Genomic DNA, 21605 nt, shown 5'->3' with positions numbered 1-21605 from the left:
AGTATGAGGTCGTTGTGGCTATTGAACCGGAGTGTTCATTTACCAGCTGATGGGACACCCCACAAGAGAGACTGGCCATTGCTTTAGCCACCAGGTCACATCAGGGGACCAGGGGCACCATGTCTCCACGGTTACTCCTTTCGTAAAACCGGGAGGAAAATTATGATCTCTAAAAAGACTCAAGCCTCTTGGACACGTGCCAACTGTTGGCATCTGTCATAGGTCCTCGTTCACCAAGGACGCTGACACTTGGTCTGCCTCCCCTGGTCACCCGCTTCTCCTTGGGCCACTTCTCCCATGCGTTTCCTATAAACTAATTTCTCCATGTTTTCTCCTCTTCTGTTATTAAACTCTAGTGTCCTTTGACATCACCCTAGGTCTGGAGGGCTTCCTTGAACAGTGCTTTCCACAGCCCAGTGGTTGATTGATTTCCTTCCACACATCAGTGCTGTCTTTGATTCAGAGCTGTCATTAGCACTTATATTACATTAGCACTTGCATGTTTGAACGGTTCCCAGAAGTCAAAACTCTCTAAACGACAGTGAGTTTCCCACAGCTCAAAACTGCGTCTGTCTCAGAGAATGGCACCATCATCCCTTCATGTAGAAATTTCCAGTCTGGAAGCTTAGAAATGGTATTTAACACTCTTGGTTGACCCTGTATCAGTATATTTAAATCAAGACCTGCTCATATTACTTCAACTACAAAATGTCTCTTGAGCCACCTACCTCCTGAGACCACAGCAATTCCATCTCCTGTCTATAAAGCTATGGGGAAAAACAAACAAACAAACAAACAAACAAACAAAAACCTGTGGAAGATAACCAGTGTGTCTCTTTTCAACCTCAACGTCTGCTACCTCCATGACATTCTTTCTACCACAGCCAGAGTTTTTAATTTTTTCTCAAGTGTGATCCTATTGATTATTTTGTATTATTGTCCTTTGATGCACAGGACAATCCTTCAAGCCACACTTCAAGTCACCATCTGCATGAGTTGAGCTGTACCCACTTGCAAAAGATGGTCACAGCTGGGCCTGTTGACTGTTGACATTTCCTCACACAAAGAGGGTCGGGAGGGTTGTGGAACCCTCACCTGAGTATCCAGCCACTCAACCAGCACTGTGCAATTCAGCCCCAAGGCAAGGAGGGGCTGGACTATTCAAAGCAGGGAGAGGTGTCTTCCCTACACGCCCTTGGCGGGAGACTCAACAGCCACGCATGCTACAGAGCCTAAAGTGAGGCTGCTCTAAGGCCTGTGCTCTTTCCCCCATATCTCTGGAATAAGCCTAATAGAGGGATTGGCACGCCAGAGAGTGAGCTGTGGTGGACTCACACCACAGTTTGTCCTTACGACCTTTCAAGGAAGGGACAGATATTTGTTTATATCTTCTGCAAAGGAAGAATTTTGGCAACAGCGTTTCTTCTCATTTCACACATTGTGAGTGTCTCATTTCTCTTAGGAAAAATTCCAGCCTCTTTACCACCATCTATATGAATGTGTCTGGCCCTGTGTGCCCCACACAGTCTCCCTCTTTTGGAGCTATAGGTCCCTAGCTTTCTCTTTTGTTTTCCCACTGTAATGGTCCTTTCTTCTTTTCCCATCCACTTCTACCTCGCCTACTACTCAACAGTCCCTTTCCTAGAGCAGAATCTTCTCCAGCCAAGACTCTGCCCTCACTACAAGTGTCACTCACTTGAAAAACCACTCAATAAGGGTTTAGATGTTTTCAAAACCCTCAGCTCCAGAGAGCCAAGGTAACATCTGTCTTGCTTCTGGTGGCACCCTCAGGAGCCATTCCCCTGGGGAGAGCCCAAAGAAGAGGGGTGCGTCAGGGGAGCCAACATGGCTAGGTTATGAGGGACATAGAAGAAGGAGCCTGAGGATACTGGAGAGAATGAGAAGGAGGGGAGACTTGTACTCATCCCTGAGACTCAGTGAGCAGACAGCTTCCCTGGTGGACAGACGGAAAGGTCGGATGTAGCAAGGTCTGGCTAGACTGTATCCGCTCCCTGCGGAGGCTTTAACTAGGGTACCTGGGGATCCCTTCTGGCACTATGGGTCCTAGGGTTGTGTGTCCCAGCCCCACGGTTGCCCGACACCAAAGGTATGTACCTTCAGGTCTTGCCGTGAACCAAGCCGAGGACTTTGCATTGGAGGTTTGACATTTCCTAACCCTGAAAGCGAAGGCGTTGGCAGCTATATACAGAACAGAGGTAGGCCTGGTGAGATCAAATGTCTTGAGCCCTGTACCAGGAAGGCCCAAGCATGAGCTGGTGTAATTGGTGGAGACTATGAAGACAGCAACGGAAGGACCTGAGGCTAGGACCCTCGGAGGGCTAGCAAGGACTGAGTATACTGCTCTTGAAGGTGTGAACGAACATGGATTTCCCCATGATTGACAACGCGGCCATTGACAACAGACTAAAGAGATGGCTCCCGAGCGAGGCACTGAGTTTACTGCTGCCGCAGGGTCATCGGTGACTCACCAAAAGCCTCCCCCAGCCTGCAGCCCCCAGCCCCCAGCCCCCAGCGTGGGCGATGACGCACAGACATGACGCACCTGGAGATCTCTGGTCCGTTTGTGGGCAGCTCCACTGAGGAGAACCTCCTCTCACCACTGATTGCTTTGATTGCTTTCCACTACAAAACTAGAGAGGGAGATATGAATCATGCACCATTCTGAACACACTGAATCTTGAGCCTCCTGCTTGCCTCCAGGAAGAAACATTGCAACTCTTAGGAACTATACATGTGCGCTTTGAGGTAAGGGCATGGCATTAACTGGCAGGGGACTTGGAGTTTTAGGGCTTTTCTGCATTCCTGTACTCAAAAGCTGCTGTTCACCTTACTTGCGTAGCTCATTCGAGGAGGAGCTACCAGACACAAAGACCTCAGAACGTTGTATCCAGAGGTCAGAAAAGCTTAATCCTAGAAAGGGCTTGCTCTAGATAACCCACCCCCTAAAGGATGGAAAAACTTCCAAATGTGCAGACCCAGGGACCCCTTAACAGCGACAACATGGTACACGGGCTTTGGAAAAGGCCAGGTGGGGGCCAGTTCCGGCTCTGCCTTACAAATGCTGGGTACCCTGGGACAGGTTACCCAGCTTTCTCATGGCTCTTTCTCCTGTCGTGTAAAATGGGGACAACCGTACAGAGCTCCTGGGGTCGATGTAAGAACAAGTGGGTTACTATCTCCAAAGCACTCAGTGCTGTCTGATCCACAGCCAGTGATTTACTCTGTTTCTCTTTATGTGGTGATTTCGAGTGTGTGTGTGTGGCGGGGAGGTCTGACGTACTTTTGAGAAGCCAGGATTGTTAGCCATGTTTGGGTAGAGACACACTCATGCTCCACTTTGGGTGGCAGGTCACCACTGTGAACATGGCCATGCCATCAGAAATTGCACAAGGCCATCCTGAAACTCTGGAGGATATCTCTTATCGTTCCATGACCTTAAAATTTTCCTGTCAGAACACCACTCTTATCACAACTTATACTTCTATAGAGAAACAAATAATAAAGATTCTCATATACAATAATTTAAAACAGTTCATATCTTAAAGTGATTTCTATTGCTGCCTCTCTTTTCTTTTCCAAGCAGGGTTCTTTTTCCCGTTTTTTGTTTGTTTGTTTACTGTTTGTTGAGACAGAGATTCTTTGTGTTTGCCTGGCTGTCCTGGAACTCACTCGATCTATGGATCAGGTTGGCCTTGAACTCATAGAGATCTTCCTCCTGAGTGCTGGGATTAAAGGCATGCACCAGCATTGCCTGGTCCAAGCAAGGTTCTAAACTGGGTGTGGTGGCACATTCTCATGACATGAACATTGGTAGGTGGCTGCAAGTTTCAAACCAGCCTGGGTTATGTAACACTAACCTCTCTTTAAAAAAAAACAAAAAACAAAAAACGAAGTTATCAAAAGTATTTGAACATTGCTGTCTTTTTTTCTCTTTCATCATTTAATGTGTTAATTTTCAGTGTGTGTGTGTGTGTGTGTGTGCCATTGTGGAGGTCGGAGGACTATGTGAGAGTTGACTCTCCCTCCACCATGTAGGTTGCAGGGCTCAAATTCAGGTGGTCAGCCTTGGCTGCAAATGCCTTTACCCCCTGAGCTATCTCACTGGCCTGCCCCCTCCTTCTAACTGAGCATCTTTTTCTCTGAAAAATAAAAGCCCTCAACCTGTCCAAAGTTTCTACTCATTAGCAAAGGGAGCAGCTAAAAACAGCTGCTCATTCTTCATCCTTCACTTAGATCAATTGGAAAACTGTAACAATTAAGCTGCTCATCATATGCACAGACATTTTTCAGTGTCTTGAGCTTAATTATTATTTAAATGGTAGAGTAATATAATGACTTAACAATGATGAACAAACTGAATAAATTCAATTGTGAAATTTCTATGGTTGCTAGAAATCAAAGGTTTCTTAGAGATCGGGAGAAAAATACACGGTGTCTAGGAGTCTGGTGAAAGTTATGGCACTTTCTCCTTTCAAAAGCACATGTGAAGGCAGGACAGACCACTCAGTGGCTAAGAGTGCTGGCTGCTTACAGAATGCATGCTTTTAGTTCCCAGCCCCGGGGCAGGCAACTCACAAATGCTATGACTCTAGCTCCCTCTTCTGGCCTTCTCAAGCACCTGCATACATGTTTGCATACACACATGCAACACATACACACATACCTAAAAATAAGATCATTTTTTAAAAATGTGAGAGTACATATAAAAATTTCTGCAGCACATCAGGAGATCCATCCAATTTGAAGTCACTTTTGTGAACACAGAGTTTCAGTATGAGGTAAAACACAGCCAGTCTTGGCAAGACTCCTTAACTTCTGGCACCATCTAATTAGGGCAGAACTTGGAGTGTGTGTGTCATCTGCCGTTGGACATGCTTTTGATAATGATACAAGTTTCTTCAACTTGGTATTTGAACTACCATCATTCCTTAAGCTCACCCCTGTAAACAGAGTTGATGAAACCTGACTGGAAGACACAGCAGCACACTGCCCTTGCAGCCAGCAGGCCCAGCAGCTCAGCCTGAGAAGGAGTTACCCTGCACAGGGCACAAGCCGTGGCTGGGACCAGATGGCTGAGCAGCTCCTGAGTCTGCTGCTGGGGCACGTTGCTCCTCCTGTTCTCTTTCTCCACCATCTCATTCTTTTCCTTTCTGCTTTCTTTGTCCTACCTCTCCTGCCCCCGCTTCATCCCCACTGCCTCTCATGCTGGCCTCCATGAACAGTTTAACCGGCCTATGGTTCTAGTTCCAGATCCTCATTAAAGCCACCAGAGAAAGACTGTCGTGTGTAACATACCTTGAATTTCATAGACAGACTAATGAAGACTCCTAGAGCACTACGGTGTCCAAGAAATGCATTCTTTCTGTAGAAACCATCTGGGAAAGTCATTTTGATCAAGGGAAGACATTGGGACATTCCTTATGTTGATTCATTTTTATCTCTTTGTTTTTAGAGTTATATATTTCCATCTATGTAGTATGTGTGTGCGTGTGTGCGTGTGTACGTGCTTGTGTGTACACACACATATGTGCATGTATACACACATATGAGCATATGAGTCCTGGAGGCTTAACTTGGGTGGTGGGAGCCTTTACCTGCTCTTGATTTGTTTGGTCAGTTGAGTTTGCTTTAAATAAAGAGGATGGCCCAAGCGAAAGCCGCTGATGAAGTCACACAGCGATTGTTCCTCGGGGATGAGCTTCGGAGGGCCGACTCTCCAACTGAGCATGCACGTCACTCTACCCACTCAAGGGCAAGACGATAAGGTTCTATCAGACCAACTGCTGAACAGAACCTGAGTCCACCAAGGCCATCCTTGTTTTGACTTGTAACCACAAGTTTGTCTTGTCTAAGCGTGCAATCACTATAAAACAAAGTGCCCACCTCCCCGTTCCAGCACCCTCAGAAGTGACAGGAGCCACAGCTGAGCCCGCCGGCTCGTGTTCTGACGCCGCCGCTGCTCTGTTCCTACAGAACTGGGAGTTTTTCCCTCTGAGGCCAGACAGAGCAAGATGTTTCTGGAGATGCTGAACCCGGTGCACTATAACGTCACCATCACGGTCCCGGAAGCGATGCCTGTCAGCGCCATGCCGCTCCTGCTGATCATGGGCCTCCTCTTCTTGATTTGGAATTGTGAGAGCACGTCTTCAATACCAGGTGAGGCATGTTTTTAGTTCTATGCCTGTAGAAGGTGTTTCACTGGCTCTTTGGTCCGTGGCAGCAATATATATATAAAAAGCAAACCTGGGAAGGTTTCTTTCTGAAGACCACAGCTGAGCTGGCAAGGGAGGACTAAGATAAGAAATGTCACAGTGACAGCGTACACAGGGCAGACGACCTGACGCAGATGTGTGTTAGACACTTTCTCCAGGCTGCACGCTGCTTTGGAAGGTTTGGTTTGGCACAAGTCAGTACCATAACGGCAAGCTTGAGGTGGAATAGGGCAAGGTAAAATTCTAGAATTTTTTTTTTTGTTTAGTTATTTCCGGTTCTGCTCTGCAGTTGAAAGTGTCTCTGAGCTGCCCCCTCTTCTGTCCCCTCCCTTCTGCTTTGCCTCCCCACGCCTTCACACTTTCCTGGGTTCATTCTTTCTCGTAATCGTCTTATTCTTCACTTTCTCTCGCTGGCAGCATGGTGACAGTGGTGTCACCGTACAGCTTGAATGGGAGCTGGGTAGGGGGAGGAGAACAGAGACTAGAATCATTCTCTGGAAGCATCACAGTCTGACAGAACCATCAACCAAAACAATCAAAAGTACAAGAACAACCAGAAGTGGAGGCTAGTACGATTGACAATCTCAGTGAAAAATTTCGCCACTGATGCCTAAATGATCAATTACCAGGTTAGTTCAGAAGTAACAGAAATTTCGGGTAACGTCTTTACCACCAGTTCCTAAATCCATGATACACAACAAGGCTTGTGTCAACACCATACTAACCACATGCCTGAGTGTGCTGACATTTGCACAGGGCAGTTGAACGGGCTGGGGAGAGCACGGACTTAATGCAGTGCCCGGGTTCTTTCTGAAACCTTCCAGATGATTGCCCATCTCCCTGATCCAGCCTGGCACTGTAGGTTACTTTAATTTCTAATTTGTTCGCTTCTACCTGGTGGGGTCTTCTCTGGAGGAGAAAGCCTGGGAGCTGAGGGAAACTACTCTGTGCCGTTGGCTTGAATGCTCCTTCCACAGATTTCCTTTCCTATGGTGAACTCCCTGGGCAGCAGGTACAGGAGCCGTTGAGGGAGAAGGAGGGTGGGTGCAATAGAACACGTTCTCTTCTTTTTCCTTGTCATACGCTCAGGTGCTAAAGTCCAACCTACCTGTACTATCAGAGCATCTTGCAAACAGAGAGGTCAGCACTGGCCATCCATCACGGGAGCCACACATTCTCAAATTTTGTTCTCAGATAAGAGCATTCGTGAAGGTGGAAGTTTGCCAGCTGACCCCGAGCCCTTCCCTATCGGATTTGCAGCCTTATTTGTTTGGTTTTGAGGCAGGGTCTCGCTTTGCAGTCCAGGCCGCCTGCCTGGTGTAGAACTCAGTATGTAATGTAGACCTGGTTGGTGTTGAGCCCACAGAGATCCCCCTGCCTCTCCCTCCTGAGTGCTGGGGTTCGAGTCACGGACCACCACACCTGGCTGAAGCGCGCACTTGTAAGAGAAGCAGGGTGAGAACAGACGGTCCTCAGGCCTGAATCGGGAAACGAGGCGGTACTTTGTGCCTACCGCTTCTGGGCCAGGGACTCAGTACTGTCTGTCACCGGTGTCAGTCACCTAGTCAGTACAGCGCTCCTCAGCCCTGCTTGAGGTAGAGCCTTTCCTTGGTGACATTTCATGAGCAGTTGAGTTTGAGAGCCACAGAGAGAAGCTCAGCTCCTTCACGTGATAGAAGAGGACAGTCCTCACCCCTGCCGCTGCCAGAGAGATGATCTGTGCTGCCAGTAACATGGTACAGCAAATTAGAGAAGCCAGAGAGTCCAAACAGAACAAAGGGTTAACTCCTGCAGGGGGGATAGAACAAAGGGTTAACTCCTGCAGGTGGGGAAAAGGCCAGCTGAAGGCCAGCTAGGAGGAAAATAGGAGCCCTGGCAGGTGACCAGGAGTCTGTAGCCTCAGGCTGTGACTTCCTGCCCTACATTCATGCTCTGAAAACACAAGCTCTGGTCAGTTCCCTACAGGGCACAGCCCAGGATTCCCAGGCATGGGAAAGAAGAAAAGTGGTCTGTCCTCCTCCCAACTCCTTCTGTCACTGCTCTCGAATCACAGCTCTCCAAGTTCTTGGATTCACAAATTCGAGGGTGCTCTGGTTTCTCAAAAACCTAAGGGAATTTAAAAGGTGTTATGACTAAAAGCCCATACTTTGTACGTTTCAATGAAGGCAGCTTCCTGCTCATTTTGTGCAGTGATGGTTTTTGTTGTTGTTGTTGTTTAGAAGAAACTGGACTTGGGGATGGGTCTGAACTTCATCATTTATGCTTGCTAAGAAGTCCAGCCAGATGCCATGCTCAGCAGCAAGGGATGTGCTAGGAAGAAAGGCGTGGGATCTGACCTGGAAAGGGGCAGAGACAGGCTGATATGGATGGGAAGGAGGCTTGGAGGGTTGGATATTAAAGACTGGTTAAGAGAAAGAATAAATACGAGGAACAACGAAGGTGTGGGTGAGGCAGAGCAGAAGGGAGAGGACAGAAGAGAGAGGGCTACAGATGCTTCCACCTGCAGAGCAGAGCTGGAATTAATTAGAATCTGCTGGGAAGTGGCATCACTTCAATTCTCCTAACATCTCAAGTCCTCTCATTTCTGTTCACTTGTTGCCTGCTACCTGGCAATCCTCCCTTCCTCAAGAACACATCACCCCTCCAACCCTGACATTGGTCTTCTGCCTCCAGAGAACATATTCTTCCTCGGGCCTCACATATGCAGAGTGAGACGCGGGAAAGCAGACATGACAACATGTCTCTCTTTTTCTGTTAAGAAAATATTTCACAGAAAAATGTGCAAGGTGATGGCAGACTTGCTACCCAGAGCCCTGCACAAGAAGTAGGAAATGAACAGCATCCCAGAAGCCTCCCTCTCCCTCTTTTTCCCCTCCCCCATTGCTACATTCTACATTGCTACATTCTCCCTCTCCTTTTTTTTTTTTCCTTTTGTCTCTCTCAGAGGTAAATGTTTTCCCGGATTTTGTAACAATTACTGCCTTGTTTTGTTAAAGTTTGGGACCCAATTTCACATCCTCAGACAATACAGCTTTTTTTTCCTTGTCTTGTCTTAAATATTTTAGCAATAAATTGTATACTATTTGTCTATCTTGCTCCTTTTGATTACTGTTACGTCAGTAAGACCCATCCATGATGGTGCTATCCTTGAGCTCGCTTTTCACTGCGATACAGCCTTGAGTTTTACAAATATCTCATGGTTTGTTGATCAGACAATGCCTCCAGTTGGGGTACTATGGACAGTATTGCTGTAAAAAGTATGTGCATGGGTCTCTTGAGGGGGTATCCATAGCTATGAAAGCCGGTTTCCTGACTAGGAGAGCTGGGTTCTAGCTATTGGATGGTGAAGTATTTACTGCTCCTGGGAGTGGGCTGAGGGAGTCTTTCAAGATCATCCTATGCCTAGAGAAGCAGTTCCAATTGGACAAGCTGTGAGCTGCCTAATGTGGAAGCTTAGGCAGAATACTTCCCTCATACTTACCCATCTGGGGTGTAGTGCAAGATTTACATATAAATGTAAGGAACATATACATATATATATGTATAATGGGTGTTATAATTATCTGCTTTTATATTTTTCACAACTTCTCCTGATGTGACCCTGACTTGGAGTAATATCTAAAGTATACCCTCAGTATTTATTGGATGAGTTAAAGTGACATAGAGTTGGTCATTAAGTATCCCAAACTCTGCTTTTTTTCCTAGCAGAACACTCAGATTTTCTTTCTTCCTATCTTTCCTTCCTTCCTTCTTTCTTTTTCTTTCTTTCTTTCTTTCTTTCTTTCTTTCTTTCTTTCTTTCTTTCTTTCTTTCTTTCTTTCTTTCTTTCTTTTTCTCTCCTTCCTCCCTCCCTCCCTCCCTCCCTTCTTTCTTTCTTTCTTTCTTTCTTTCTTTCTCTCTCCTTCCTTCCTTCCTTCCTTCCTTCCTTCCTTCCTTCCTTCCTTCCTTCCTTCCTTCCTTCCTTCCTTCCTAAGACAGGATTTCTCTGTGAAGCCCTGACTGGCCTAGAACCCACTCTGTAGACCAGGCTGGCCTTGAGCTCAGAGAGCCACCTGCTTCTGCCTTCCAGGTGCTGGGATTAAAGCCCCGCAGCTGCAGCACTGCTGCCTGGCTAAATACTCAGATTCTTAACCCACGTACTCTCTAGAGAGCATTTTCAGTAGATACAAATCTTCATTGCCATATATTTTTAAACAAATGTTTTCATTTTGGCCAGGTATGGTGACACACACCTTTAATCTCAACATTTGGGAGGCAGGGGCAGGCAGATCTCTGTGAGTCTGAGGCCACTGTGGTCTACGTAGCAAGTTGTGGGCCAGCCAGGTGCTACATAGTAAGACCCATCTCAAAATGTTTTCATTTTGATAATTTTTGTGTTTTATGATAGGGGAGTACTATACCAGTAGGGGAATAGTGCCTCCCAAATGTAAGCCATTTAGAGTATTGTCTTTGTGTTTCCTGGGGCTTGACTATTAAGTAAACAAATATTTGTAGACAAACCTTTTCCTGGTCAAGTCAGTACTTGGCCTCATGTGGACCAAATGTATGTTTTGTGATATTCTTCCACTTTTGATCTAAATAGAAATAAAACATTAAAACCCTAAGGAAGAGCAATAATTGTTTTTATTCCACTTGAAAATTTGTGTGTGCATGCATCTATGTGTATTCTGTGTGTACATATGTGTGTCAAGAATGACCTTCAAAAGTGCACCCTTCCTATTACAAACACGTATCCAGTTTATTTGAACGCATTTACAGAGCATGTGTGATGTACTAAGTTATAACTGCTTTTATGTACAACACATATGCAATAGATTAAAAGTTGATATATTGGATAGTTTGAAGAAATAGATATTTAATCAAATCTGCTTGTCTAAATCTTCGAACGAACATAAGGGAATTGTTTTAATATAATGTCATCCATCTATGATCTAATGTAGTGCCACTAGGGTTAGAAGATTGCACACCTTTGACTATATTTTGATTTTATTGATGTTTTGATTCACAGATCTTTTCTTCAAATGGGGGAGGAGGTCTGATAATTGTGTAAGAGCTTGGATACTCCAAAGTGAGTAATTTGGGAGTGAACATCCAGGCCAGATGATTCAACCAGATGAAAGCTTACCCCTTACCCCTTCAAGAGTATTACACAGCTCTTCTTGTCTCATTCAACTAGACATTTTTTTGGCTTTATAACAATTTCACTGACAACATGGAATTTAAAAGAATAAAAAAAATATTTTACCTGACAATTTTTAAAGTATTGAGATTCTTTTTACCTAACTTTTTACCAACCACTAGTAAAATAAAGTCTACCAGATTTGATTGGAATCCCAACACTTGAGAAGCTGAGGCCTGAGAATCTTGGTGTTCAAGGACCACCTGATCGAAGTAGGTTAACCCTGTCTCAAACAAACAAACAAACAAACAAACACAAAGCATAATGACACATAATGTATGAAAATGCTATAGTGAAACTCATTACTTTGTCTGTTAACCTAAACATTTAACAGAACAATTTCAGGCTACAAGTTCTTTTTGTGACATAAACCACATACTGTGTCCCCTGGGCATGATCCTACCGTTGTCTATGTAGGCAAGGCTGTAGGCTGAAGCCAGATTCTGGTGCATGCGTTCTAGTGTAGATAGTGAGGTCTACCTTGTAGTAATGAGTTCTTAGGTTTGTTTAGGTTTGTACTACCTCAGGAGATTTTTGCTTACAACTCCTTTTCATAAGCTGAGACTTTTTAAAGCAGTGAATGTTTTGAGATTGGACATTATCCTTGCAGACCTTTTCAGATGAAAGAAAGCCATCCTCAGCTCTAAACAATTCATTCTGTCAGCTGGGCTGCTTGCAGCCAAGAACTTCCAGATGAGAGCAGTGGGCAGAGCCAGGTGTGGCATTTCCTGGGCAAAAGGGGGTTGATGCATAGGAAAGCATATAGGCAGCCAGGTGTGGTGGTGCATGCCTTTAATCCCAGCACTCAGGGAGACAGAGACAGGCTAGTTGCTGTGAGTTCGAGGCCAGCCTGGTCTACAAACAGAGTCCAGGACAGCCAAGGCTACACAGAGAAACCCTGTCTGGAAAAACAACAGAATCACATAACTAAGTCTGCTCCCATGTTCAGCATGGGGCTGGAGAGTTCTGTACCTTGGAGGAGCCAGGTTAAATTCTCAGCAACAACTTGGTATCTCACAATCATCTGTAGCTCTGTTTTCAGCCATACAGTTCTGTCATCTTGTCACCTATCACAGCTTCTATGCTTCTTACCAGACAGATGAACCAGTTTTCATTTGAGACTCTTAGAAATTAGTATAAGCCTCGAGTTTAGTGGGACTGAAATGATGGATCAAGAGAAGCTAGTGAAGCCATGTGCTTTTCATCCATGAAGAGGTAAGGATCCTATGCTTGGTTTTAAATCACACCGAGTGACTCACACATAGATCCCAGAAGATGTTATATATATATATATGAAAGAACAACCATTTGGGGGCATTATTAACAAGTTCGCTGTCTTCTCCTGGTTTGTTGTAGGCCCTGGCTACTGTCTGGGAATTGGGCCCCTCATTTCCCATGGCAGATTCTTGTGGATGGGGATTGGAAGTGCCTGCAACTACTACAACAAGATGTACGGAGAGTTCACGAGAGTCTGGATCAGTGGAGAGGAGACGCTCATTATCAGCAAGTGAGTCTGTGAACAAACCAGGCTAGAATGGCTGAGGGCGTAGCTCAGCAAGAATGTGCGCCCATCGTATGCCAGGACTGGGTTCAAGTCTCAGTCTGCAAACACCGCTTGTGCTCTTACGACCTCTACTGCAGCTTTAAAATCAAGGCTGAAGCATTTCCTATTTTAAACAATAGTGTTTGTTTTTTCTATAGAAAATCCACTTCATTTTGATAGTTTAATATTTTGGTAAAGCTGCATTTTTTTCCCCCTGTGAAATGAAGGAGACAAATGGCCGTGTAGCAGCCCAATACTGTGGACAAGCTAAATAATTAAATTCTTCTTGAGTTGAAGCCAGAGACATGTAGATAGAGAAGGACCAAAAGTTGGGAAATCATTCAAAACTTCTTTGAGTCACAAATGTGAAAATTTAGGGACCAGATGGCTTGGTTTTTGCCAAACACACTTTAGGGAAGAGATAATATGTGTCCTGCTTTCCCGAGATTTTGGTGTTATTTCTACAAGCAAGTGTATAAGTAAAAATGAAAACCCACAACAAAACAAAATAAAAACCAGCCTCCCCAAATCCTTAAACAACAAGAAAGCAGAGACTGATATCTGACCAATAGCTTTCAGTGTGTTCAGCCTGTGGGAGACTGAACACCCACAAGATATCAGATAGCAAAGGTAGAAGCCAGCAGCCGCTGTCCCCCACCAATGGCTGTGTGCCAGCGTCCTGGCTGAGCCATCTGAAACCAACCGGGATTAGTCGTGCCCATTAAAAATGGAAGTTCCTGGATGGTTAGACTTTGTGGGATTGCATTCACCCTGGAATCGAGTAACTACTCTTTGACTGTTAAGAACAAACTGTTTCTTGTTTCCTACTCCTCTTGTCTGCTGATCTGAGAAGATGTAGAAATTAAGAGAAAGCATATTCCGCTACACTTAGCTATCTTAACTTGACTTTTAGCAAAGTTATCTACAACCAGCACATCATAAATATTTTAATATTTAAAACCTCCCACAGAGCTTTTCCCACGAGCTAAATCTGCCACGATGTTTTACTGATTTGCTTGATTATATATGCCACTTTATCAGATATAACAGTGTCCTTGAAGCCCAGTTCTTTGAAGTGAATACTGAAAGAAGGGCGCAGAGGAGAAAAACATCCTGTAATTCCAAATATTTCAATCTACTCGGTCATGTTGCTCCGAATCTATTTCGTTCCTTGGGTTTTGCCTGAGGTTTGCTTGTTTCATTCAGTTTGATGTTATAGCACTTTGAAGAATGGCTACAGCAGACTACATCTATACAGCCGTGAGCAGCAGCTGCCTGCATATGTGTGTGTGTGTGTGTGTGTGTGTGTGTGTGTATTGTGTATTTGTGTCTCCTCATGGAGTAGTGCCGAGGCTTTCCAGCAGGCTTCCTTCACCATCAACAGCCACAAAGCTCAGAACTTGTTAGAAACATGCTTTCACCCCACTGGGACTTAGTAAATAAACAACTGAACTAGAATGCCATGGTCTGCTCTGACACGTTTTCAGGTGGTTTAGATACTTTAATGACTAGACCACAATTATGTTTTGATTTGATATGTTAAGATGGATTGAGCTCTGGTCAGTCTAATTCAAGCAAATTTGAGGTGTTTTCTCTATTTCTTCAGTGTTTTAGTCACTTTTTAGAATTTGGTTATTGTCTTAAAAATGTTTTGTAGCAGATGCCATTTAGGTTTGGGGACTGGGATGGTCCCTTCTGCTCCTTCACCCCCAGCACAGAGAGCAGTCTTCTGGCCCTACTCTGCTCGGCATGGCTTCCTTTCCCCAGCTTCCCTGGGCAAACAGGTGAGGTGAGTCTCCGGATACTTATTAAAAAGCTCATGTGCCTGAGCAGCTCGCTTTCGGGCGATGCAGTAGAACCAGCCAGGGAGTGCGTGGATTCTGGTTGCTGCAGCTCTGGCTCTGAGACCACGCCTGCTCGCCTGCTCGCCTGCTCGTGGACAGATGCTATCATTATTTAAACTCTCCAGGTGGTTCCAGAGACCTGTGGAGCTTGGGAAACCCCTACCTGGAAGGAGGGAAGAAGTTGTTTTTGGGGCAAGAGTGCCATTTCTGGGACTAGGGAAACAACTAAGCGCGCTGGAGTAGTATTTCTCTTACTGCATTGTGCCAAGGTGTTGTTGGTTTAAGACTATACTTGAAATGAAAAAGGATGGATTTGAGAACAGTACTAGCAAAGTTGCTCCCAGTGAGGGGGCATTTAGGAACTTTGGTCACCAGACAAATCCAGGGATGCCCACACGCAGTTCCTAAAGTGGGGGGTCCTCGTCCCACCAGGACCATACTAGCCTTCCTCACTAGGAAAGCAACCCCTGGTAAATACAGAGCAGGCAGGGATACACCCTGCCCGCCTTCCCCCTGCTCCCCCAGCTCACTTCTGTGTTCCCTCAGGCCTTTCACTTGCTGAGTCTTTGTGTTCTCCTTAATTGCCTCCAAGCGCTCCATTTTGTTGTTAAAGGCTGAGCTCCCCTCCGGAATAGGACGAGTTTGTCCCTCTCTGCCTCCTCTGCCTGCTCTTCAAGTCCTCGGCAGAACTACCCGTACCTCTTGAAACAACCCCACTGGACCTCGGGAAGATTGTTGTTTTGATTGGAATCTTTGGAGAAGTTTGAGGTTTAGAGTCAGTACAACTGTGTAGTGACCGCAGTCCAGCTTTTCCAACCAGCCCCGTCCCAAAGGAGCAGAGGCTGCAGGATTTCCAGGGGAGCCAGCGGGGAGGGCTGCCTGCCTGCAGGCTGCCCGGACATCTCGCAGACTGCGAGGAAAGGCTGTGAGATGTGCATGCTCACGGAATCTGCAACAAGGCACGCACAGTGCCCTTGGGCAGCTGGTCCACCCCAGGGCCTGCAGACCCTATATCACATGTTAGGATGTGTGTGCACTTTCTTTTTTTTTGTCACATACAAATATAAAATAGTTTGAGGGATAGTCATAAAGGATAATTAATAATTAACATGCTGATGAAAGTGTCACTTGCATACCTGTCTTAATTACGTGTAAATTTACAAGGAATTCATTCGACATATATGAAGACGTAGTAACAGTAACAATCGGCTCTCTATTCCTTTGATAAAAGAGAAGGTTCTACCCTAGGAACACGGCAGTATTATATTGGGGACTGAAAACAGCTCCAAGTTCCCACCCTCATAGAACAATACCCTGTTCTACACTGTGGCTACAAGTGACATGTACAGTCCAGCCATACATTCCTTAACATGGATGCATTCTGAGACACGCATTCTGAGGCCAGTTTGTCACGGTATGAACATACAGAATGTATAAGATGGTTGTTGTTCTTAAAAATATGAATATCCTAACTGTTCTATTTTACTTAGGAACCAGATGCTAGCTGCATCTGGGGTGAAAGCTGCTAGCTCAGAGAGGCAGAGGAAGTGCCCAGCTGACCTTCCTCAGCTCAGGTCCAGGTAGAAAAAACCCCAAAAGGCTCACTAGCTCAACTGACGGCCCAGGAAGAAAAGGCCAAAAACCCAAGGCCAAAGGCTTGCTAGTTCAAAGTCCCAAAAGCCAGGGAGCTAAGGAGCTGGCTTAGCTAAGCGAAATGGAGAGCTTAAGCTAATAGCCCTTTCTTCTTCTCGAGGCCATCTTAAATACTCCTCAACTCAAAGTCCCTTCTACTCTTTAATTCCTGTCAGCTGGTTTCTTGCTCCAACTCTCGACCTAGGGTTAACTTTCTTAAATCCTGTGTATAGAAAGCTCTTGGATTAAAGGTGTGTGTTAGCGCTAGGTGAACCACACCATAACCACTAGTTTACAGTAAGAAGTTAGTGAATTAAAGGTGTGTGATAGGGCTCAACCACACCAAAGAAGACATTGGGTTTTACAGTTCACAGTTTTGGGGTTCACGATGGGTCAAATGTCTTGCAGCAGATGGATTTCCTAAGCTAGGGGAGTTTTAGTGCTACAGTTGAGGCAGTCCTGAGGAGATCAAGCAGCAATACACTATCTGGGGGGAAAGTTGAGGAAAAAGGTTAGAGGGGGACTAGTAGGGACTAGTATGACCCGTGAGAGGGTAGTTTGGGACAGGTTCACTGACTACAAGACTTGAGGTGAGGATGTGATCCAGGCAGAAATCTGGAGAAAAGCACACCTTCAAAAAGGAAGAGGAGGTGCAGAGGCCTGGAGGCAGAAGCCTGCCTAAACTGTTCAAGAAACAGCAAAGATGGCAGAGGGACTGGAAGGAGATGAGGTAAAAGTCTGATTAGAGAGAACCAGGCACCTGCCTGAGAGCTGTGGTGGGAATGGTGAGGTACGGAGGGACATGAAGGAGAAAAGAGGGCTGTGCTGAGTGAAGTTCGTGAAGGTGTCTCGGGGACAGGTGGGGAACGGCTTTGAATAAGGGCACAACGTTTTACTCATAGCAATAGGAAGGCTGGACCTGTAGTGCAGGTCCCCGGGGGTGGTTGTATAACTGCCCCTCTTTCCTGAGGAAGCTCTCTAAAGTCTTCGTTTGGAAGCAGGACTTATAATGGAGACTGAGAGAAAGAGAAAGGATGGAGAGACTGAGTAGCAATGCCACATGGAGGACCCACACAAACTTAACTGAGATCTCTGTCTCTGTCTCCCTGGCAGGGGTGATCTCCTAACTTCAATCATGTCAAACGTTTGCTCTCTGACCCCAGTGGCGTTACACCATCCACTCTCTCTTGTGAACTTGGGGACTCTGATGGGAAGTCCTCACTCTCTCAAAGAAAGCATTTCCCTCGGCCCTGATTGCTGGCGGGGCTCCCGTGGGGGTCAGGGGGTCAGGTCTTTGGGCCTGTCCTTCAGCACTGCTCTCCTTTACTGTTCCGTTTACTCTGCTTAGCTAAACTCTGCCTCACTTTGATAAATGACCTTGGTTTAAACCGCTTTTCTGTGGCTGGTCATATTTCGTTGACGTCTCTTCTTGGCCGAGCTTCGGGCTGAAAATAACTGGGACGACAGCACCCCCTAAGGGACACATGGATTTTAACCGCTTGCTAATGTGCGGAATCCCAGGGAACCAGAGCAGAAAGAGCAATGCCCTGCTCTTCCCTCAAGTACTGAAAATCCTTAGATACAAAGTCGTGAACAAAGAATGTAAACAAATACTTTCACCTTTAATTGCAGAGTAAGTGAAGAAAAGATGTAGATCTTATTTTAATTATTAGCAACTTCAGCTTGTTTTATAAAGTGATAATTCCACCTAAGTAAAATCTGGAGTGTTGGATTAATTTATTGAAATTCAGTTTGAAACATCTGATTATTTTTTGTTTGTTTTTGTCTATCGAAAGAAAGACTTGTCGAAAGCGTGAGTCACCCTAGGGATATTGTTGAGAATTAAACTGAGAGACTATTTGATTCGATGGTTTTTATTTTAATTTTTTTCCTGAAATGAAGTTTTTTTTTTTTTTTTAAATCTCATTTTTAAAATTAATTCCAGTGGGATAAACCACTGGGCCTCTCATCCCTCAAACTCAGCATGTTTATTACCTAGCGTTGGTCTGCGAAGCAGGTGGTTACACACAGCTGAGCAAGGAAATGGGGAGAAACAAGGATGCGGGGCTTCCTGCGTACAGCTGGGTCAGGGAGACGGGTTCGGCTAATCTCAGTAGAGCAGTCGCCTTTGGGGAGCCGTTCAGTCCCTAAATATCTGGGGGAGAAACGGACGGTGGATGTTCTCTGAACGCATTGTCAGCATCCACACTGGGACCGGAAGGGAAGGCTCCGCGGCTCATTCCCTTCTGATCACCGACGTGGCCGCACCCCCATCGACAGCAGGCCTCCCCTCAGGACTTCGCTCACTCGGGGCCCCCCCCTCTCCCCAGAGCGAGACTTAAGGACTCAGAAAGTAGAAACGATTTACTTGAACAAGAACGTTCTCACCCGACCTGGCATTTTTCTTCCCCCGATCACTAGCAAATCACGCTTTGCATTTGGACCAGTATCCTTCTGTGAAAGCCCCCACACGGCCGGAGTGAAGGGCCGCAAATCCCCTCCGCCCTGTCGGGGTGACACTGTGGTTTGCTCTCGTACAGATCCTCAAGTATGTTCCACGTGATGAAGCACAGCAACTACATCTCCAGGTTCGGCAGCAAGCTCGGACTGCAGTGCATCGGCATGCACGAGAACGGCATCATATTCAACAACAATCCGGAGCTCTGGAAAACAATTCGCCCTTTCTTCATGAAAGGTAACGCTAAGCTATTTTCCTAGCTCTGCGATGGTACTTTTTAAAAAAAATGTGCTTTAAATTCTGTTGCCACGTGTATGGTTAAGCATTCTTCATACCTTTGCTCATATGTCAGAACGCTTGACATTTTCATACCCCTACAGCTATTTTCATACCCCTATGGAAACTCATAGCACCCGCGTTTTGTTTCATGGGTGAGAAAACTAAGGCATGAGTAGGTTGTTATTTGTCCAAGAGCCCAACCTTAGTAAATGCTAGCCCCCGGGAGACAACTCCAGAGTCTGTACTTATGGCCGCAACAAACCCTGAGGAGATGGACCTGCCTACCGAAGGCCATCTCAGCTAAGAATGTTTCAGTTCAGGGTTTGAGCTAAGCATGACTAGATGATACGCGTGCAGACCCACCATCCAACAGGCCAGATGTTTTAGGAGAAAACAACCAGCGAATCGGAGACTCTGTGTTGCCCCGGCCAGCCTCCGAGGTTTAGAGTTGAAGAAATGAAGTCGTAGGGAAGTTGAGACTTGCATCAGCAGGGCAAGTCAGAGGTGAGCAGAGACTCAATTCCAGCCTCCTGACTTGGCACTTATCCCTACGTGACTCTGAAGATGAAGATGTGGGGGCCACAGAAGGCCGGATTCTGACACTGACATCAAGCATTAGGAAATATAGTCATGTCCTGGCAATCTCACCAGAGACGGCATCTGGAGCTACATGGATTTTACGTCTGGCTGTGTATCATCAAAATTCTTTCCACCCAGGCTTTGTAGGTCTCTGAGACGTGGCCACACTGCTACAAGGCACAGCCTGCCCCCTCCCGCCGGCTGCTATAATGCACTAGACCGTTTGGGATGAATGGCATGATTTTTTATCTTAAAATTCTGCAGGCCAGAGTCTGTCGTGGGTGATGTAGGTGATGGCAAGCCTGCTGGGGACTCTGGATAGAGATATCTTTGCTCTCACCTCCTCCAGCTTCTAGAACCCTTCTTCATTCCTGGTCTGGTATAGGCCATCCCCCTTGCACTGCACTTCTCTGCCCTGTTTCTGTTTCAGCCTCCTCAGCTGGGAAAGCTTCATCACTAACGACTCTTGGGATTCTTTTGGGTTTACCCTGATGACACTTCACAAGCTTGAGGACCACACCTGAATCATTTTGTAACTAGTACCCTAGAAAACTTCAGACAGCCTCTCTCTCTCTCTCTCATGTGTTTGTGTGTGTGAGTGTGTGTATGTATGCGTGTGTGTGTGTGTGTATGTATGTATGTATGAGTGTGCATGTGCGCAGAAGCAGATTGATCTCCCCATGCCTTGTAAGAACTGACACTGGATTGATGGAAACGTGTAGGTCTCAGGATTTAGTGGGCTCCTGTCCCAACACTGCCACTTGCTACTCATACAAGGACTTCGGTCAAGTCAGTCAGTACCTTTGTGCTTTGTTTCACTTGCCACAGAAGCTGATGAATGTTACAAAACGTGAGCTACTGTAAAGAACAACTAAAACGTGATGTCTGACTCCATAGAAAGACAAATTGTGCTTTACTTTGTCATTTGACCCAGGTTTACTAGGAATACTGCGGTGACAAGGGGCAGATGGAGAAATCATGGGGACAAGAACTGTTAAAAGATAACACTTCACAGGACTTGGAAACTTGTCAACACTTCTTTGTAAATAGTTTAGGTTAGTCCTGTATATACAAGATCAGACTTTGCATAAAACGTTATAAAATTAGACCCCAATTAAATTCCAAAAAATAGTCAGCAATGGGAATTTAGGCGCAGTTAACTTACACAATATCCTATACTCTTGACATTCAAGAGGTAATAGAATCTTTAAATTCATCCGCCCATTTAACAGACTACTGTTCTTATCATTGTATTAGATACCAAGAATACAATAATAAGCGAGATTTGGTCCTGCCCTTGAGGACCATGTAACGGGAAGGCTGGATAAGATGGGCCTGTATATTACCAAATACTGTGTACCAGGCTTCAGAGAATAGACACATGGATCACCTGAAGCCACCAAGGGGCCAGAGCAGAGGATACTTACAATGAACTTTGATTGAAGTAGAGTTAATTAAGAAAGTGTAACAAAGGAAGATATCAGAGGAGCAAAGAATAAGGTATTTGACAGGAGAGAAAGACAGATCACAGGACACATCCAGGTACCCTCCAAGAACAAACCCAAGGTCAAGGGAAAGGTGGGGCCAAAACACTCAAGACATTTCTTATTAAGTCAAGGACCTGAGCATATCTCAAGAGTTACAAGGACTCACCAAATATTTTAAGGGAAATGATGCGAACCTTTATGTATGTTTTAGAAGAATCTCTCTGCTAGTAGACACAGGCTTAGTGAGAACAAGACACAGCAGTGACATCAGGTGGGATTCCTGCAGTGACAAGGGGCAGATGGAGAAGTCATGGGGACAAGAATTGTTAAAAGATAACACTTCACAGGACTTGGAAACTTGTCAACACTTC

At 45.6% G+C, this 21605-nt stretch overlaps 1 protein-coding gene across 1 annotated transcript in view; it reads left to right on the top strand.

Annotated features, from left to right (window-relative positions):
- Window positions 1–6032: 6032 nt before the first annotated feature.
- Window positions 6033–21605, top strand: part of LOC129687757 (aromatase) — a 26862-nt gene continuing 11289 nt past the window's right edge. Inside the window, exons 1-3 of the mRNA XM_055622320.1 lie at window positions 6033–6177; window positions 12769–12919; window positions 18972–19126. Coding sequence (XP_055478295.1) covers window positions 6033–6177; window positions 12769–12919; window positions 18972–19126 — 451 coding nt within the window. The remainder of the gene's footprint in view (window positions 6178–12768; window positions 12920–18971; window positions 19127–21605) is intronic.

Source organism: Psammomys obesus, unplaced genomic scaffold (genome assembly GCF_907164565.1).
Source record: "Psammomys obesus unplaced genomic scaffold, mPsaObe1.curated_primary_1811, whole genome shotgun sequence".
NCBI lineage: Eukaryota > Metazoa > Chordata > Mammalia > Rodentia > Muridae > Psammomys > Psammomys obesus.
The sequence above is the reverse complement of the archived record's forward strand: the minus strand, read 5'-3'. Positions and strand labels throughout refer to the sequence as shown.